The sequence below is a fragment of the Gambusia affinis genome, linkage group LG19, assembly GCF_019740435.1.
Source record: "Gambusia affinis linkage group LG19, SWU_Gaff_1.0, whole genome shotgun sequence".
In the NCBI taxonomy this organism is placed as follows: Eukaryota; Metazoa; Chordata; class Actinopteri; order Cyprinodontiformes; family Poeciliidae; genus Gambusia; species Gambusia affinis.
The window spans coordinates 6,404,903-6,423,814 of record NC_057886.1 but is presented as its reverse complement, the minus strand read 5'-3'; the positions used below and the strand labels follow the sequence as shown (position 1 = coordinate 6,423,814).

General features: G+C 38.7%; 3 protein-coding genes and 1 non-coding gene across 5 annotated transcripts; 1 reads left to right on the top strand and 3 right to left on the bottom strand.

Annotated features, from left to right (window-relative positions):
* Window positions 1–197: 197 nt before the first annotated feature.
* Window positions 198–6,306, bottom strand: plbd1a (phospholipase B domain containing 1a). The gene is made up of 11 exons (XM_044100654.1): window positions 6,073–6,306; window positions 5,417–5,639; window positions 4,570–4,653; window positions 4,054–4,195; window positions 3,200–3,340; window positions 2,647–2,791; window positions 2,358–2,558; window positions 2,152–2,292; window positions 1,880–2,065; window positions 1,031–1,137; window positions 198–945 (listed from the first exon to the last, which is right to left on the bottom strand). The coding sequence occupies exons 1-11, from the start codon at window positions 6,140–6,142 to the stop codon at window positions 769–771; spliced, it is 1,617 nt and encodes a 538-aa protein (XP_043956589.1). The 5' UTR covers window positions 6,143–6,306; the 3' UTR covers window positions 198–768.
* A 148-nt stretch (window positions 6,307–6,454) lies between these two features.
* trnar-ccu lies at window positions 6,455–6,527 on the bottom strand. Its single transcript has one exon. It is a non-coding gene; the product is annotated as a tRNA-Arg (tRNA).
* A 272-nt stretch (window positions 6,528–6,799) lies between these two features.
* pick1 (protein interacting with prkca 1) lies at window positions 6,800–14,861 on the bottom strand. Its single transcript, XM_044100646.1, has 13 exons — window positions 14,681–14,861; window positions 14,126–14,204; window positions 13,751–13,862; window positions 13,202–13,330; window positions 11,717–11,783; window positions 11,545–11,634; window positions 11,406–11,459; window positions 11,183–11,245; window positions 9,603–9,736; window positions 9,323–9,415; window positions 9,172–9,222; window positions 8,390–8,534; window positions 6,800–8,295 (listed from the first exon to the last, which is right to left on the bottom strand). Exons 2-13 carry the CDS (start codon window positions 14,164–14,166, stop codon window positions 8,045–8,047), a joined length of 1,230 nt encoding a protein of 409 aa, XP_043956581.1. The 5' UTR covers window positions 14,167–14,204; window positions 14,681–14,861; the 3' UTR covers window positions 6,800–8,044.
* LOC122822181 (galectin-1-like) lies at window positions 13,262–17,506 on the top strand. 2 transcript variants are annotated; one of them, XM_044100647.1, is made up of 5 exons: window positions 13,262–13,350; window positions 15,785–15,858; window positions 16,712–16,791; window positions 16,914–17,085; window positions 17,315–17,506. In XM_044100647.1, exons 2-5 carry the CDS (start codon window positions 15,850–15,852, stop codon window positions 17,474–17,476), a joined length of 423 nt encoding a protein of 140 aa, XP_043956582.1. In that variant the 5' UTR covers window positions 13,262–13,350; window positions 15,785–15,849; the 3' UTR covers window positions 17,477–17,506. The 2 variants fall into 2 exon arrangements, with proteins under 2 accessions (XP_043956582.1, XP_043956583.1); XM_044100648.1 differs by lacking the exon at window positions 13,262–13,350 and adding an exon at window positions 14,344–14,456.
* Window positions 17,507–18,912: the final 1,406 nt, after the last annotated feature.

Below are 18,912 nucleotides of genomic sequence, written 5' to 3'. Positions count from 1 at the left end.
ATTTGAAACTTTAGCAAACACTGTAAGATTGATTAGTTTCTCTAGAATCGGCTTCATGTACGAGTGTGTGTGGTGTGTGTCTATTTGTTGCCGTGGTAATAGGCACCAAGCCCCCCACCCTGGTGACCCATCGAGGACAGGAAGGTAAAAACCAAGGATGGATGGTAGACGTTTAGTCAAACATCAAAACAAGCCAACATGGTAAAAATGTAAAAGTTTATTAAAATGCAGGATCCATTAAGTGTTAACGATAAACATTAAGCAGCAAAACATACAAGCTGGGAGAAAAACTTAATTTTATTTCACTTCATGTTCACTTACATTGAATAAATCATGTCAGCAGAGAGAATCAGCACCTATTGCACAGTTTGATTGGTTATGAAGATAGTGTTTTGCATGCATGAGGAGATTCAAGTGTTTAAAAAGTAACAGGGCATTGATTTGGCACTTTTATTAAATCAATAAAGTCGCTATCAGTGTTCAAGGCAGTAAAGGAAACACTCCTGTAATAGTGAATCATTCAATTCAACCTGAGTGTAAAAGTGAGAGAGAATGTTGTTTTGAAGCTTTTTGGGAAGTTTAACCATCTTCCCAAAAGCTGGAAAGGTGGTTAAGTTTTGTCAGAAATCAGCAACAGATTGTACCTGGAGCTCTGAGGATTCAGCTCACAGAAATAAATCAGGGAAAGCGGCTTTCTTTGTCTCTCAACACACACACACACACGCACACACACACACACACACACACACACACACCCACACACGCAGCTCATGGCGCAAAGAGAAGAGGCTGCATCCTGACAAACGTGAAGTTGTAGTACTGCGGCAGGCCCTGGTGGCTGACGCTGCTGAACTTGTCCCAGACGAACGGAGGCAGGCCGTCCTGCGTCGTCGGCCCGTTCACCGCCTCCGCCACGAACCTGCTCGCCATGTCGAAATCCGTCACCTGGACAGGAAGCGAAACGGTGAGCAGAAAATCAAAACAATAAAAAGGCTAATCCTGCCTGCACACGGTCGTGTTTTGGTCTTACCTTAGTGTCATAGCAACCTCCTGGCGAGGGCCTCTGTACTTTCAGGTCGTTACGGCAACAGATGGTTTTGCAGGGGTCGCTCTGAGAGTACACATCTTTCTTGTAGTCTAAAAAAAAAAATTACATGTTGAGACTTTTGGGTGGATTATTGAGCCTTTGCAGGAAAACGTTTACACATTTTGTCCCATTGAAACAACAAACTTCAATGCATTTTATCAGCCGGACGTTTTTCAGTATTTTGAGCTGAAAATGCTACATAAAAGTAGCTCATCTGTTATGTCTGTCTGCTTTCAACCAGCCTTTGGCACCACATGCATCAGTGAGCCTAAATAACACGGTTTCCAGAACACCAATATTTATTATTTACACCACTTTTCACAGATAAGTTGGTCTTATTTATATGACCAATTTACTGAGTATCTTTTATCTTTTAGTATCTAAAAGATGAGCTGAAAGACAATCTTTTAGATCAGAGCTTCAGTTTTAGAGAAACTCTTTCCGAGTCATTTCCAGTCTCCATTTGATCAAACTTAGAAAAGAATGTGTTGTATAAACATATTCAAAGTCATTTAAATCAAGTCTTCTTTTTCTTTATAGTAACTCTCACTCTTTTTACAAATTAGGTTGGATTTTATCTTGTGGTACCAAGAGGAAACTTCAGCTATTTTCTTCCACTCCTTTGTGTTGATAAAGTAGTGGATAATCTGTTTTATCCCAATAAAACCTTAGTGGTTGTGATGTGAGAAATCATGCTAAAGGTTCAAGACGTCACAATGCCAGGTTGCATCATCAGAACCTGTCATTTAAACGGGGGTGTGAATGAGTCTCTGATGCCACAAAGCGACTCACTGTTGTATCTCATGATGCGTTTCAGAGAGTCCAGGTCCATCACGTTGCCCTGGTCGCGCCGGAAGATCTTGGCCCTGGGGCAGAGGTCGTAGGAGAATTCCTCTCCGTGCTTTGACCACATCTCCCCGTATCCGCTCAGGATGTAGATGTTCCGGTGGAAGGGAATGTTGTAGGACGGCCAGTGACCTGCAGGCGGAGAGAGCGGGAACGTGGTGCGCCGTGCGGGTCGGTGAGGCGAGCGGCGTCAGACACAGGAACGGGCGATGCGTTACCTCTGCGCAGAGCTTGCGTCTGGTCGGAGAACTCCACCAGGCCGGGGATCTGCTCCACCACGGTCAGAGCGCCGTCATCAATGCTGCGGCCCAGCTTCACCTTGCTCCTGTCCACCACCATGTACTGGTTGTTGTAGGTGCCTGCAGCGAAAAGTTCATTTAGCTTGGCATTCTTTAAGCAAAATTTAAAAGGAGTGTTCAAGTACCAGAGTTGTGTTTGGAGAACGTTTTGGCCCATTCCTCTCCTGTGCGAGCCAAGCTGTGAGACAGCCGGACCCTCTGCCACGACAGCAGGCTGTTGGGAGTGATTTGGTCAAACAGGGAGGAGTTGAAGACGTTGTTGGTGGTCTGGGTCATCATCAGGCCACTTCCCAGGAGGTAGAAATCATCCAGAGACACCAGGAAACCTGGAGAGGCCAAACGAGGGATGGGTTCGTCATTCAGAGGAAGACGATGTGAGGTGGGCGGAGAAGACCGTCCAGGGCGTTTAGTTACCCGGGTAGCTGCTGAAGGACAGTTTCCCGGTGGCTGTGTGCGGCTCGGTGACGTGGAAATCCCAGTGCTTATAGATGCGCATGGTGGCAGCGTACGTGTACCAGCTGGAATGGGCAAACAGGAGGTCCTCATAGCCTGGAAGCATCTATAGAGGAAGAGGAGGTCAAAGGGTAAAGTAAGGTTTTTCTAGATTTACTTGTTTCTGTAACTCATACTCAAGTAATATGATATACTATACTGTCAGACTATAAAAGAAAAACCTGACTGAACATGGATAGTCTTCACAGGATCTTGTAGGATGAGCATTTATCGTATCTCTTATCACTTATTGTGATGCATTTCTTGTCATGATAAGAATTTTGATTTAGCAGCTAATATTATTGATCTGACCGATCTCAGTCAGAAATATGTATATCAGAGCTTCCTATTTCAGCATGACTGAATGTCAGCTGGCACATGGCTGATGTGTTACGGAGATATTTTAAGGAAGTGTGACATTCTGCTGCGTTTTCTTTCTCTTGAGCGGGGCCTGAATCGCGGCGAGCCGTCTGACCTTGATGAGTGCTGAGCAGTGACCCATCCCTGGAAGCTTGAAGTCTCTGAGCAGAGAGTTGGATCCGGGCACCAAGGCCGGGATCAGGTCCAGCAGGTCTCCCACCGCGTTTAGGAACTGGACGTCAAACAGCGACAGCGGCTGTGGGAAGAACGGCGGATTAGCAGCTGGTCAGGGAACGAACGCAAACAGAACGCTAAAAACAAGCTAAATGTTCTTCTGCTGACTGACGTCGAGATGTACGACTGAGTATTAGAAGAATAAAATGAAGAGAATAAAGTCATAATACAAGAATAGCAAAATAATACTACAAAATGCAGTCGAAATAATACAACACAATTGTAATAATATGAGAAAAAAGTCACAATTTCAGTATATATATATATATATTTTACTACAATTCTGGTAATACCATGACTTTATTCTTGAAATATTCCAACTTTACTTTTGCACAACTTCATTCTTTTAATACTATGACCTTATACTTGTAATATTATGACTTTATTCTTACTATGCTACAATTTTATTCTTGTAGTTTTTTTGTTGTTTTTTTTTTTCACAGCTTGGCCCTAATACTCCGTTGTAGAGTTGAAACTCAAAGCATAAGAAAGCAAGGCAACTATAAAAATGAGCTTCTGTAGTTCGTTGACAAGTTTTAATTCCAGAGCAGACTACAAACCAACCCTGTAAAACCCCGGGTCAACATGGCAGAATATTCTGCTGTTCCTTTAAATTTCGAGCTCTACAGCGAGCTCTCTAGAGCTTCCTCATTCTAAATATGAACATAGCGAAGCGTTTTATTAATAGTGCGAGTCTGTGAGGTGAGGTGTGAATCACATGTGCGGCTTATCGACCTTCTTTCCCTGCTTCTTGGCCCAGTCCGCGGCTCCGGCCTGCAGGCCGTCCAGCTGGGCCACGATGAATCCAGCGTGTCTCCACAGAGAATCGGAGCTCTTGTTCAGCTTCACCTGCTCTCTGACCCACGAGTCCTGCTTCCTACCGGGGCGACACTTCCTGTTTATTTATGACCCACTGTCACCTGGAACAAAAACTGCAAAGCGTTCCACAAACGAGCTGAGTGCGTCACATGATTTAAAAAACAAAAGAAAACAAAAGAAAACGACCCTCTGAACCTCAGTCGGCCATCTGTAAACACAAATTAGCGACATTCCAGAGTTAAAGCAATCAGATTCATCGACCTGCTTTGTTCTCAGTGCAGCTGTTGATATGAAATACGATGAACATCATATGACTGAGATGAACTGAGAAGAGGATATGAAAGATGATGATGTCAGACTGGGTTCTGTACGCGGGGACGGTTCTGCGGCTTTCGCTTCTTACAGGGGGGGAGAGAAACAGAACACACTCACGACATGAAAGTCTTCACCGGCTCCAGGATCTTCGGCTCGGTGATCAGCTGCGGGTACATGTTGGTGTAGTGGTTCATCATCCGCCTCAAGAAAGAGAGCAGGGGGTGGGGGGTCAGTACCAGCAGCACCTGAGGGGGTCAGCTGTCTGCTTCCAGATTCATAACCTTTGAACTTTTCATTTTGTCAGCTTGCAAAACCAAAAACTTCACTGAGCCACCAAGCAAAAAGTAGAACTGGAACGAAAGTGACAAACATATTCTCGAATTTGATCCTTCCGTCTTCCTCTTAAACGCTGACCAACTTCCCTGCCTCACTGCATGATGCTGCCACCACCATGTTTGACAGTGGGAATGTTTTAAAAAGAACAGAAGATTTAATTACACACAGATGGCATCTGTTTCCTAATTAGGCTAAAGGTTTTAAAATACTTTTAAAGTTGCACTACATTTGTTTTTTTGGGTATGAGAGTAGAGGTGGAGAAATATAAATGCATGTTCAGATTGTTTTTTTTAAGGATTTCATTCACTCCCTCCCTCATCAACAAACAAATCAAGCTACGTTCACATAAAGTTTAGTAAACATAGTGAAATGTTTACTAAACTTTGCAGGTTCAAAATGAAAAAAAAAAAATATTCCATGAAAAAAAGCCATTCTAATAAGAATGAGTAATGATTACTGATAGATAATGGCTGAGTCAACTACTAGTAAATATTAGTGCTGATTAATGATCACTGATTTGGGTTTGCCATGTATGAACTATTTGAAATTTGGTTGAAATGTGACAAAATAAGTAAGTCTTCAGCTATATATTTCATTAAAACACACATAATGATGTCGTGCTTCTTACTGGGCAGTGAGGAATCCCTCCAGGTAACCTGCCAGGAAAAAGGTCATCTCGTCAGTTTGGGGGGTCTTCCCGTATCCGGCCCGGATCTCCAGAACGCTCCAGCCTGTACTGAACAGCGTGTCATTCAGGTATCCGTACGCATCGCCGTCAGACTCCATCACTCCTTCCTTTACCACCACAAGCTTTTGCTCTTTGTCCCAGTACACGGTGGCGGCTGTCATGTCTAGGCAGAGAGACACGATTCAACATAAATAGACTGGCAGCGTTCATGAAACACAGATTCAAGCGATTCTTTGAGTGTAAGGAGTGCTTTCACTTCTTTAAAAACTGTGCTTTAAAAACTGTGCTTTTAACGTAACAAAAAGTCAGTTTTTGTGACTTGGAGTTATATTTCATTCAAGAAATAACGATCTCTACTTAACTGCGGATCTCCAAGAAAATGTGACTTTTTAGACGCATTCATGTGACTGGGTGTTTTATTAACGAAACTATACTTAACACCAAAAATGCGTCAAATCACAGCAAGTGAGTCCAGTTAAACGTATTTAAACATGGTTTTAGGCTTTCAACCGACCATAAGTCTGCAGGTTAAATCCCAGAAAAACAACGCCAGGTGATCTTATACCAGTGATTGTCCACGCCGTCGTCCTACTTACTGTCAACAGCAGCGAAGGTCGTCACCAAATGAACTGAAAGAAAGATATATAGCTTCATTATTAACGCCATGTTTGCAAAAAAATAAAAAATTCAGCGAAAGGCTAAGTCTGCAGCAGCATGAATAGGACAAATGAACTAAATGAAGTAGAAGCAAGCAAAGAGGAAATTAAGGCTTTGTGATCACGGAGGGAAAGTCCTGGGTAGTTCGTGAGTCACGGGAGCGGAGCGCTTCCTGATTGGCTGGGAGCCCAGGAAAAGAAACGAATCAGCAATGAACATATAATTGAGTAAAATTGATGTCTTGGCTTTAAAAAGGTGGAAAAGACACTGGAATTCGTAAGGATAATAGAAGATCAGCCACAATGACATCAAAAACATGGCCACCCCAGATGGGACTCGAACCCACAATCCCTGGCTTAGGAGGCCAGTGCCTTATCCATTAGGCCACTGGGGCACACAACCATGTACTGCGCTGGGCTCCTATTAGTACATCTGCAACAGGAGTACGTACAGATCGTCATGGAGACAGTTCTATTTCTTAAGTAGTGTGAGATTTTCTGTTATCAAAATAGTACGAAAGAATCGTGTATGCAAATTTTTTTCATGGTCATTTATACAAAATGCAGTGAAAAAGCTCGTTTACTGCGACCAAAATCGTAAAAACTGGATTACGGAATGATGTAGAATTCTATAGTAAAGCCTTAAAAGTAAACATCACAAACCAAAGAATTTCAAATAGTTTTATTTTATATTTACAAATCTTCGGGCATTGCCTTAGTAACAGGATTAAAGCAAAAAAATTAACTAGAAAAGCTAAATTAACCGTCTTAAACAACAAAACATGAGCTTCTCGCAGTAGGTACATCATGTTTGTATGCATTTGACTTCAATAGTTACATTATTTATCTTGAGGATAGTGTAGAATTTCAAAGACTAAATTTACGTGCTTCACTTTGAGATCAGTATATTTTGCAAGTGGTGATTAAGTGCATAAAGATTTAAAAAGTCCTTCCTTTACGTTACATTAAAGCAAAAAAGGCAAAAATAAAACGATTTACTTCAGCACAAAACTTCAACTGAATGTATTACAGCAGTGATGCGAAATCTGGTGCATTACTGCCATCCAGTGGTCACTTGTAGTATAACATATTCAAGCAAGAGATGGATTTTTCTGTCCAAGAATAACTTTTTACAAACTTTTAAATATAATTTCAACACAAAAAAAAAAAAAAAAACAAAAAAAACACACAATAAATACAGTGGTAATGACCTGATACACAGCATTTTTTGGAATGTTTACACTTTCTTTTATGTGATGCTAACAGCATAGTAGCTCTGTGGGGTTGTATGTGCACGCAAGACAGCCATCCTTCTTGTTTTTAGTGTAAGGCTGGAATGGAAAAGCATAGTGTTATTTGCAATAAAACCGAACATAAAAAAAATAAAATTAATGCAACCTGGCTTAATGTTTGCAAAAAGAGGTGTAACAAGTTTTGAAGCTGGAACGTCTTTCGTTGAAACTCTGACATTTTGTAAAGTATGGGATTCTTAAGCTGACAAGTGTAAAGTAAGAAAAAAATGTATAGAAGCTGAATAAGATGGTGCAGCAAGTAATATAGACAATAAAGCTACAACATTCAGTGTCATACAGACTGACAAACACCAGAAACCCATTGGACACCAAGACACACGGTAAAAAAACAAAAAACAAAAGGCACACCTCAAGCTTCAAGATCCCACTCTGACGCAGTAAACCCGCCTCACAAAGTGCTAAAATAAAATCACCCACTGTTGTGGAGTTGAGTCAGTGAGGAAAAAGGAATATCAAAAAAAAGCAAGAAAATGGGTTTAAATAAACAATAAAACAGTAAAATGAGCACAAAGTTATGTTCAGCATCAAATGTTTTCGCTGCTGTTTAACACGTTAAGAGTGCTCATGTTAAACACACACACACACACACACTCATTCACTCATTCATCATCAATCAGCTTCTCGGTGCCGTTCTCTGCCTGTGTGCTCCCTCCCTCTTCCCCTCCGCCGCCCCCGTCCTCCTCGTCTTCGTCCGTGTAGGTCAGCGACTGGCTGCTGTAGTTGATCATGGTGCGGGACAGGTCCACCTCGATGGGGAACACGTCCGCCTCCTTCAGGACGGCGTAGCAGTCGTCGTAGTAACGGGACATGCCTGAGACGAAGCGCTGCAGCTGGAACACGATGTCCTGGACTGCGGAGGGAGAGAAAAGTCGAGTCCGTGTCGCCGTCTCTCTTCTTAGGAAGGCAATAATTGGCTAATAGGAAACAGCGGAGGGAGGACAAACCGTGTTTCTGATCCAGCAACTCGATCTTCTCCAGGACGTCCTTCCTCATCTTGGCGAAGCGGGCCCGAGCTTCCTGCCGACACCGCAGAACCAGACGGTACTCGTAGTTCCCGGTGCTCACACGGTACAGGGGTTCTCCCATGGCCTGTCGGATAAAAAAATAAAAACAGATCAAATGGAAAGTTTTGCTCTGTTTTTGGTTTAATGTCATACGTAAATCCTTGAATTCCTAAGAAACTGTTTTTAAAAAATGTTCACTAATTTGTTAAGGGAAAAAACCCAAACCAACATGACATATGTCAGAAGTTACGGCGCTCTTATAGAAAACGACTCCCACTAAGTGTTTGTGGTCACTGGTAATGAGTCAGTGGAGGAACCCTGGACTCACTTCTCTTTGCTGGATCGTTAGTGTTAGTCACACAGGCGACTGTTTAAGGTCTTGCCACTGCAACTCAATCTGATTTGGGTCTGGACTTTGACCAGACCTGAAACATATATTGATCTGAAACACATACAGTACAAACCAAAAGTTTGGACACAACTGTGTGTCCAAACTTTTGGTCTGTACTGTATGTGTGACAAAGAAAAGAACAGAGGAAGCCATTGCAATACAGCACAAAGGCAGAAAACACAGGATTTCTGTTTACACTGGAAACATGTATCATAAAGTAAAAGTAATTTCTAAGTTTGATTTTCAAATACAAAGTTCAGCAGGTAATGCGACTAACAAACTAAAAACCAACATGACTGTAAAAAGCACTAAAAACCCCACAAGTACTCACAATGCTGCTGTATTCTTCATCATCCATTTCCTTCACCTTCAGGCAGTATGACTGAAAAACATCAGACGTTTATATATTACAGAAAACTCATCCAGCCGATCTAGAACTGATGATGATGATGATGATAAAGAACCCGGAGCCGTTTCCTCACCAGATATTCAAACTTTACGTCCAGATACTTGCGGATGGTGAGCTTGGTGTCTGGAATGGCCTTGTGCAGGTATGTGTTCAGGTCGTGGAGCATCTGAAAGTCAGTAACAGCAAGTTGACTGAATGCTGCAAGGGTTAACAGAAGCAGGACGAGTAAATATAAAGAGGAATATTGGTTACAATTAATGTTTAAATGCACTTAAGAAAGGAATAAATAAAAAAAAAAATAATTAGCTTTTTGTGTCTGCATATTATACTCAAAACATGCACTGTGCACTTACAGGCTTGATGGTCTTTAGCAGCTCGATTCCATATCTCTCGATGTTTCTGTGAGCGTCGGCGAACTTGACAAAAGCCTCGCTGGCTGCAGCCTGCGGCTCTCTGACACCGATGATAGAAAACACGTCTCCAAACCCTGACGAGGCCATCAACAACATGTCACAGAAAGACGATAACTGTGAAGCTTTCAAATGTATATACATAAACAACAAGATCCAGACACTAACATTCTTCGCTCACTTTTTTAAGATCTAGAATAAAATGATGCAATAGTAAAAATATGTGCACAAACATGGTTCTTCTTCTGCCTCAAAGCCAGCTAATAAACAATATACATCGGTATTAACGCTCAACTAATGAAGGTGACTCTGATATGATGCTAATTGTGATGCCATTTGGTCAAATTCTGCTAATCAGTTTACATAATAAAGTTATTTACATTAATAAAGTTGGTGAACAAGTTCACGGTTAGCTAACCATGTGACTAAATTCATGTTAAGAATGTTTGAAATTGTTTGGTTTTGAAATTTGATCAGCGTGTTCCAGAAACATGACCGAGTGTGCGCTCTTAGCAGCAAACCATCTTTGATCCATTCCTCTCCAGTAACCTTGTCAACAAGAATTTAGGTAGGTAGGAGAAAGTAAACGACTCCAACACTCTGGATGTCCTTCACATGCTTTGTTCCTTAGGAGACCTTCACCTTTGTGAGTATTTGTGTGTTTGGACACTCAGGCATGTGGTGTTGATTGGTTTTTTTTTCTTTGGCTGATAAAATGTAGAGCAGTGTTAGCAGAGTTAAGATGAGTTTATTCACTCCTAATCTATTTTTCTTGCTGTTGTATTTCAATTACGAACAACAAAAATAAATCAATGTATAAAAGATTTTGAGATAAGAAAAGGAGGATTGTGTGGAGACTAGATGTGTGTGACGCTGCATATTTTGACGGTACTTTTGACGGCTGCAATTAAATACATAAAGTCCATATGATATATTACCAAACTTCTGACCTTTAGGTGTTTTTGTGTTTTTTTTATTTTTCTTTTAACTTTTTATTCACACATAAGGACAGAATTTGGACAAAGTTTGAAGGCATCTACAAAAATATGTTAATAACATAAAGATGATTTGTGCTATTTTTCCAAAATAACGTGGGAGGGAAAAAAAAAAATCATAATTTTAGAGCAAACAGAAAAAATCTCTTTTGAGGTAGAGTTGAGAAACTGCAATAAAAAAATAAAACACAATTTCAATAGGAAATGTGAAACTAAAGTATCAATCTAACAGCGCTATGATGTGATACTGAAAGCTGTCTAGTTACGTATGGTTACATGTTGTGAGGACGGAACACCAATCAATGGATTTAGATTGTAAAAACAAAAAAGTATAAAAGGGTGTAAAAAAGCAAACACATTGTATCGCTAATATAATTCAGTCTATAATCTGTTTAAAATTATATATAAGACACAAAATGCAATCGAAACTGACAGGCTTTTTTTTAAAAAGTAAGTTTAAACCAAATTTTAGCTTTTGTTATTATTATACCATCAAACTATTTGTGTCTGAATGCTGTAGCGACAGACCTCTGTGAGTTTGAGACAGTTCAAAGAAAGCCCTGAGCAGCCTCTTGGTGTGCTCCATCAGTCCTGAAAGAGAACAAAAACAAAGACAAAGAGATCCTGACCTGAACAAACACTGTTTAGATTTTATGAAATGTAGATTTTGTTTTTTTATGCTTTATGTGAATTCACCAGGAGACTAAACGAGCCAACTAGTTCTTTTCGCTCCCGTTAGTTTTGACTTTACCTTTGTAAAGCTCGGCCGTTTTCTCCAGCTCTTCCAGTCTTTTCACCAGGCCGTCTACAAAGACGAACGTGTTCATGACGCCATCCGTCCACAGCAATCGGGCAGCAGTAAAAATGTGTCGGAATAATCGAAATCCTACCGTTGCATAGAATAGCTCTGCTGAGTCCAAGAGCGTCTGCGGTTCCTGAGCTCATGTTCTCCACCAGGCGATGTTTGACTTTTTTCAACACTGAAACGTCATAAATTAAGATTCAGAGAGAAGCGTTCACGCCAGCGGCAACTTCCGTTTGGTAAATGAAGGAAGCGCAGACCGATATCTAAAGATTTCCCTTGCTTTGGGTCAGCCTGCAGCTTGTTGTAGTGGATCACCGCCTCTCCCTGCCAACACAAACAGATTTCAAAACGTTCAGTTTGTGCTTAAAGCAACTGGGAATCTTTTCAATTAATTTGTTTCAGCATCAGAGGCAAAATGGAGACTTTGGAGGAGGTGGTGAGGTTAAAGGGCATCATGGGCCCTGAAAAGCTAACGCCAGCACAGGCTAATCCTTTAATTCCCACACTGCAGCCCGTTCTTTATCCCAGAACGCAGGAAGTCAGGGAATGTTTCTGTGCGAAACAAAAGAAGTCAAAAACAACACGGCCGCACTGCGATGCTGACGTTCTGCCACATGCTTTCTATTATCCTCAACTCTTCCAAAAAGCTTAACTAGCCAGATAAACTCCTCTTCTGCTCTGTCCAAAGCTGGGCTCTGGATGGCTGCTGGACAAAAATAGTGAGTTATCTTCTACCACTTTGATTACTACGAGTTAAAGATAAAAAAAAATAAAATAAAAGAGACTGAACCAGAATGATGTTTATTTAGTTTAGTTATAACTTTAAACCTGTGGACATTTTAAATCTAAAACATTAAACTGTTAGCAAGTGATAAATTAAAATGGAAATTTTCATTATTTCTAAAATTTTTTCCCATTGAAAGAATAAATTGCTCAACTAAAAGATTCAATGAATCTTATAGTTGAAAGGTGCAACTATGTGTTGCACAGTCTTTGGTTTTTATTATAACTTTACTTTGTGTAACAGTTTTCTCAAACAAAAGAGTAAGGATTTTACACATTTCTTCAACACTGAAACAGAAACAAATCTCTTTGTACCAGATATTGATGGCTCACTCACCGTCTTCTTTTATTTGCATGACATTTCCTTGAAGGTATCTGTTTTCATAAAACCTAATTATGAAATAAGTCCATGTTTTTTGAATGAAGTCCATTCACATCCCTTTTACTTAATAATTGGACAATAAAATCAATGCTTTTTACTGTTTTTGAGTTTTTAATTATAAGATTAATAATATTTTTATTGTGGTTGGTTTCATCTTTAAATAAATGATTGAGTGAAATTAAATTCAAACAGTCTTTCTAACATTTTTCAAAGGTCATCAGTCCTTGTGTTTTCATTTTCAACAAGCATCATCATCATCATCATCATCATCATCATCATCATCATCATCATCATCATCTCATGTGAACCAGAAAGAGCTTTTTTATAAATGTGCTGAATTTACTTCATTGTCTCTACGGTCTATTCTCTGAATGTGTGACATGCGCTGCTTTTGGGCTGAAATTACATTTATTATTGCTAAAACTAACTGTGAATCCATTGTTTATGCAACCATAACATGCATCTGGTATAAAGAAGATAATCTCAGTTAGAAAAAAAAAAAAAAAAAGTTTGTTCACGTAATGCTCTGAGCTGTAATTAACACCAAGCCGTCTTTCCGTTCCCAGGACCTGCTTACCTGGACTGCTTGAATCATCTTGGCCACCTCCACCTTTGTTTTCCCTTTCACCGTTTTCCCATTCACTCCGGTGATTTCATCGCCCGCTGCCAACGTCCCATCCAGAGCGGCGGGAGTGTTGTCAAACACCTGGGAGACAAAAACCAAAGGTAAGAGGTTAAATCAACTTTTACCGGCCCAGTTTCAACGGCACTGAATGAAAATAAGATACAAAGTTATGAAAAAAGTCTTTGATCTTAATGGTAATAAAAAAAAGAAAAAAGAAGAAAACTAAAACTTGAAAGTAACTGCTAACACATTTTGGATCTCGGCATCACAAATTATTAGATAATTAGAAACATTAAGATGAGAAAAGAATATATATATATATTATATATATTTGGTTATATTATATATATATATATATATATATATATATATATATATATATATTATATATATTTGGTTATATTATATATATTTGGTTATATTATATATATATATATTTATATATATTATAAACGTGACATCATATCTAGGCGCTATGGTTACCAGCTCTCATGTTCCTACCTGGACAATATAGAGACAAGGGCAGTACTGAGCTCCACCACCGATGCTGATGCCGATTAGATTGTTAGCATCTTTGTTCAGCGTCACAGTGCCGGGAACCGTCGGTATCCCTCTGTACAGATCAATAAATGGCGCATTTGGTTTAGCTGTTTGTGAATATTTGGTATCAAATGTAATGGATGACATGAATTCGTCGTATTAGTTAATAATTTAAAGATGGACCAGCTTTTTACATGGATTTCCTATTTCTTCTTTAAAGGATTTCCTTTAAATTTTAAACAAAATACACTGAAGTGTGTTTTGTCCAAACGTCCAAAGGGTATAAATACTTTTGCAAGGCTAAGATTATAGATCATCAAAACACATTTGACTCACAGTTTGTCCTCCTCCAGCTCATAGTCCATATCTGTGAACATCGCAGGACAGAATCACAACTTTCCCACGAAAGAAAGTCCTAGTAAAAGCAACAAAACAAACAACTTTATCAGTAATCTGTGCCCAAGTAGATTCATGATGAAAACAAATTCAAGCAACAAACAGCTTTCATGTGTCTTGTTAGCATAAGCTGCCAGGATTTACTCTTCTTTAGGTAAGCTGCATTTTCTTAAAGTAATAATTACAGCACAAAAACGGCATTATAAGCAGATTCGGCGTTGGAACTGATGCTATAAAAGCAGCGACATTATCTGGGCTGCAGTAACAGATGGTGAGTCACAGTTCATGCTACATTTGAAAATTTAACCCAACTAGGCTCAGTACTTAAAACCAATGACTTTAAATAACGCTTAAAGAAAAACACAAGATAAATATTTAACTTTAATGACGGAAGTTAAGATAAACGCTGCTTCATTAGCTGCTAGCTGCTTTAGTTTCAGGCAGGTGCATTGGAGATGCTATCAGCTGGTAAGCATTCTTTAAAAAAAATATTACCTTTAGCGGGTTTTCAGCAGCTTCCTCATACAGGCGTCACCAAATACGCCTCTATCCCGAATATTCTTTCGAAATGTGCCTTTTACTGGCAATTATATTACCATTAACACCAACACAAATGTAGTGACAGCTCCTGTTTACTTAATTATGTCACTTCCATCGACGTAGCGGAAGCTGTTGTCAGGAAAAGCCGCCCTCTAGCGGCCACAAACTAAAACTTCAGTTTGCAGAAGAAGTTCAATGTGAATGTTGCATTACTGAAAATGACGAAAAAGAGCTCAGTAAATAATGAAACCAAATATTTCTCTCTAATAAAATAACCACAGTCTTGTAAAAGGAAGGATCTCTTAAAAGACGATAACTGAAAAAAAATAAAGCCCAAAATGTTCAATACAATCCGTCTAGAAATTAATGAATAAATAATGTCGATAATACAGTATTAGCTGTGAAACGTAGTAAAAACGTTTAGAAAGAAATGTATCTTAGTAGGCATGTGATATCTTTAGTGTATTAATGTTTAAGTGTAAAAGTATTAATACGTAAAGATTAATATTTATTTTATTCCAGTTTCAGATTTGTACAGGCAGTTTCTGAACAAAAATTGAGTGTGCTAAAAAAAATCTTCAAAAATTAAAATAAGACAGTTATTTTATTTTTTTTAACCTGTAACATCTTTTATTTAGCATGTAACAGAGGTTTCATTTTTAAATATATCTATTTTTTTTTTAGTGGAGAAGAAGTCTCAATTCAAAATTCTGTTGTTTTTTTAGAGACAAACTGAATAAAATGTTTACAGCACTATTTAATCTGTGTAATTTATAAAAGGACTTTATTAACTAAAACCAAAGGTCATCCCACCTTTAGACATATCTAAACAGCCCTTTGTTTTCAGGGCCTGATTTGTGAAAAACGTAATTTTCTGTTATCTACAAATAAAATTCTTCAGCAGTGATTAAAGATAGCTATCAACAGATTGTCATGATGGAGGAAATCTGGATGCTGATTCTGTTATATTGTTCATGTTTTCAGCTGTGTGCTACTCTGTTTGTGTCATACATATACAATAATTGCATTCAAACCTCTTATCCTCCCTCTATCACGCAGGAGGCGAGACACATTGTGCATAAAGACCGTTTCTTGGCTTGTCATAACTCTTAGCAGGATCCAAAATGAAGATGGTAAGACTAATCATCCTTCTTCTGCATTTTATTAAATTAATTGCATCATTCTATGAGGAGCAAATTGTTTTGATTTTGTTTTTTAAATACAAGGACATGTAAAAAAATAAGTGAGTGCCTGTGTACATTAGTAATATGGAACATCATATAAAAAAGTTAATTTTACTAATTTAAAAAAATTAGAAGACTGCATTTGACCAATAAAAATTATTTGGTTATACAGACATTTTTGCCTATTAAAGACACTGTGCACTATGTACTCAGTATCCTGCCTAAGCCTTTTTTGTATGTCAGTGGAGTGAAGTATGGGAGTTGAACAGCTTGTGGCCATTGAGGTGTTGAGGAAGCTCAGGTTTCTTTTGAAAGCAACCTGCAGGCCATCTACACTATCTTTGCTCCCATTGCAAATATTTTGTTTTCAAACTCCACTGAAATGTATTTCACACTTCAGATTGCAACAAAACGCACAACAAAGTTTATAGTGAAACACTTATGTGTAACTTTTTTTTCCTTTCCATCCATCCTGTAATGGCACTGCGCCCCCTCTAGGGGGCGCGCCTCACACTTTGGGAACCACTGAGCTAGAAAGTGAAATCAGTATTTCCATACAGCTTTTAGAGAAGAAAGAAGTGCCAGAAAATATCCTGGAAGAAGGCAGCATTGACTTCGGACTTGATAAAATTCCTTTTTTTTATTGGTCTTATGTGATGTATTTCTGAGAAATTAAATGTTTGGATTTTATTAGCCCTAAGCAATAATGACCAGAATTAATAGAAAAACTTTTGCTTTTAAAGGAATCTACATAAGTTTCTGTTTTGGTGATTTGGTCTGAACTCAAAACTCCTTTCCTCAGCAACTGGAACTTAAGAATATAGCCTTAAGACCTGGAGACAAGTTAAAACTAAAGGGGGAAATTCTGCACGATGCTGAGAAGTAAGACAAGCACATCATTTTTGTATTTAATCCTGTATTTTTCTGTAATCTTGATTGAAAAGCACAAATGATGCAAAAACAACTTAAAAAAAAAAAAGTAATCAGATTCACGATCCAAACAGGTTCCGGATCGACCTTGGCGTGAACTCAGAAGACCTGGCGTTGCACTTTAACCCCCGTTTCGAGGATGATGAAGATGGAGCGGTCCTAGTGTACAACTCAAAGACTGCAGGTTACTGGGGAAGTGAAGGGAGGGAAATGCCCAACCCTCTGCAGAGGGGCAGTGATGTGAAGGTGAGGAAGTCTGGATCCAGGACTAAATGGTTTCAAGATGTTCTTATTGTTCTTGAACAGACAGATTGAAGGTTCCTATTTTTTCCAATATAAAATGGTAATCATCATAGTCACACAAATATTTCTTTTCTTTTTTTTTTTTGAGCCTCTGTGATATTTAGACCTGTACATCAATTCAACTGTGACTGGTTGCTTGTTGAAAAATAACAAACATGCGTTTGGTTTTTAGATTTTTTTGATGCTTTCTGGTGACGGGTTTGAGGTGGAGCTCCCTGACGGGCAGAAACTCAGCTTTCCTAACAATTCAAACATGGACGTCATCACCTACGTCCAAGTGGCAGGGGATTTCAAACTCAACAGCTTCAAGATCTACCAATCTACGATGACTTAAATAACCAAGATTAAAAAAACCCCAGTGAAACCAGTGTTGTTACTGTACAAAGTAGCACATGAATTTTGAAGTGCCCTGTTGTGTATTGTGTTCAGATTTAACGCTTTTTATTTTGAGATAACTAAAAAGTTAGGATATAAACATAAAATTGGGAATTGTTTTCTACAACCTGTGAAACAAACTCAAACAGTCTATGAATGGGTTTTTGACTTCTCTCTCCCAAAGCATATCAAGGATACAAAGAAGAATCAAAGAGGTGTCAGCTATGTCTGAGTTATGTGTAATTGAAAACAAACTATAATTACATTTTAATGTGTGAATACTGTATATTTAATGGGTGTTTTGATCGGTTAAAGAAGAAATAACGGTAAAGTGAGGATGTTCTGATCAGGCGTCCAGCTATCGGCTTGAGACCTGATCAAAGCGTTGTCAAATAAACAGCTTTGGGGAGCCTGTGAAAAAACAAGAGGTCCTGATACGTCATAGATCTACTGATGTGACTTTGTCAACTAAACCTACACTAAGCTGTGTAAGTGTGGTCTGTTCTGCCACTGCAAAATAAAATCAGGACTGCAAGGGCACGCCGTTCTATTGATCTAGTGAATCCTGGTTTTCCTCTGCATTCTGCAAGTACATGTCAATAAATTAAACAATTTTTTAAAAGTTAATTAATTTCAGTGACTTAATTAAAAACTGAATATTCATATAGAAAATTTTTCCAATATGTATTATATTGTCTGCAGATGAGGAACTGGAGCATCACTGAATTAAGTTGCAAGCCAAATTGTCCAGAGGTCGTGTGGAAACAGAGAATAAATAATGTTAACGTGACAGGCACAAAATTTGTTTCACATCCTAATGCATTGCAAGAATAGCGTAGCGTAACTCAACCAGCAGGGGGCGACATGGAGCAGCGGAATTCTGTGTCTTCTTCTGAAGCTCCTTCATAACCACAGAGATTCCAGAAACTTCGCCTTTCGGTGGTCCTCTCTCATTTCTGATTACCTGTATTTCAGGTTAGTACCCAGTGAAAAACTACATTAGCAGGATAAAACCGAGTTTTACTTTGTATCAATTATTCTGGCCAAATATTTACTTGTTCTAAAGTGCGGTTTTAACACTGTATAAGAGTTGTGACTAGCCGATTAGCTTAGCCAGCCGTTAGAGAACCGTTGTTCTGATAAGTTTTAAATATGGCGACATGAAGGTACCTACTTCGGTTATATTGGCTAAATATGCTTATGGGAATACCTTCATTTAAGTATATAAATATAAATTAATATTGATAATATATTTTTTATCTAATATATTTAATATTATATTTAATATTTTCTTTTCTACACTGATAATATCAGTGTATTTTGGTTTTAACTTAATTATTTGAGTTTAATGTCATTTAAGAATTTAAGTTTGGCATTATTAAGCTGAGAATTGAA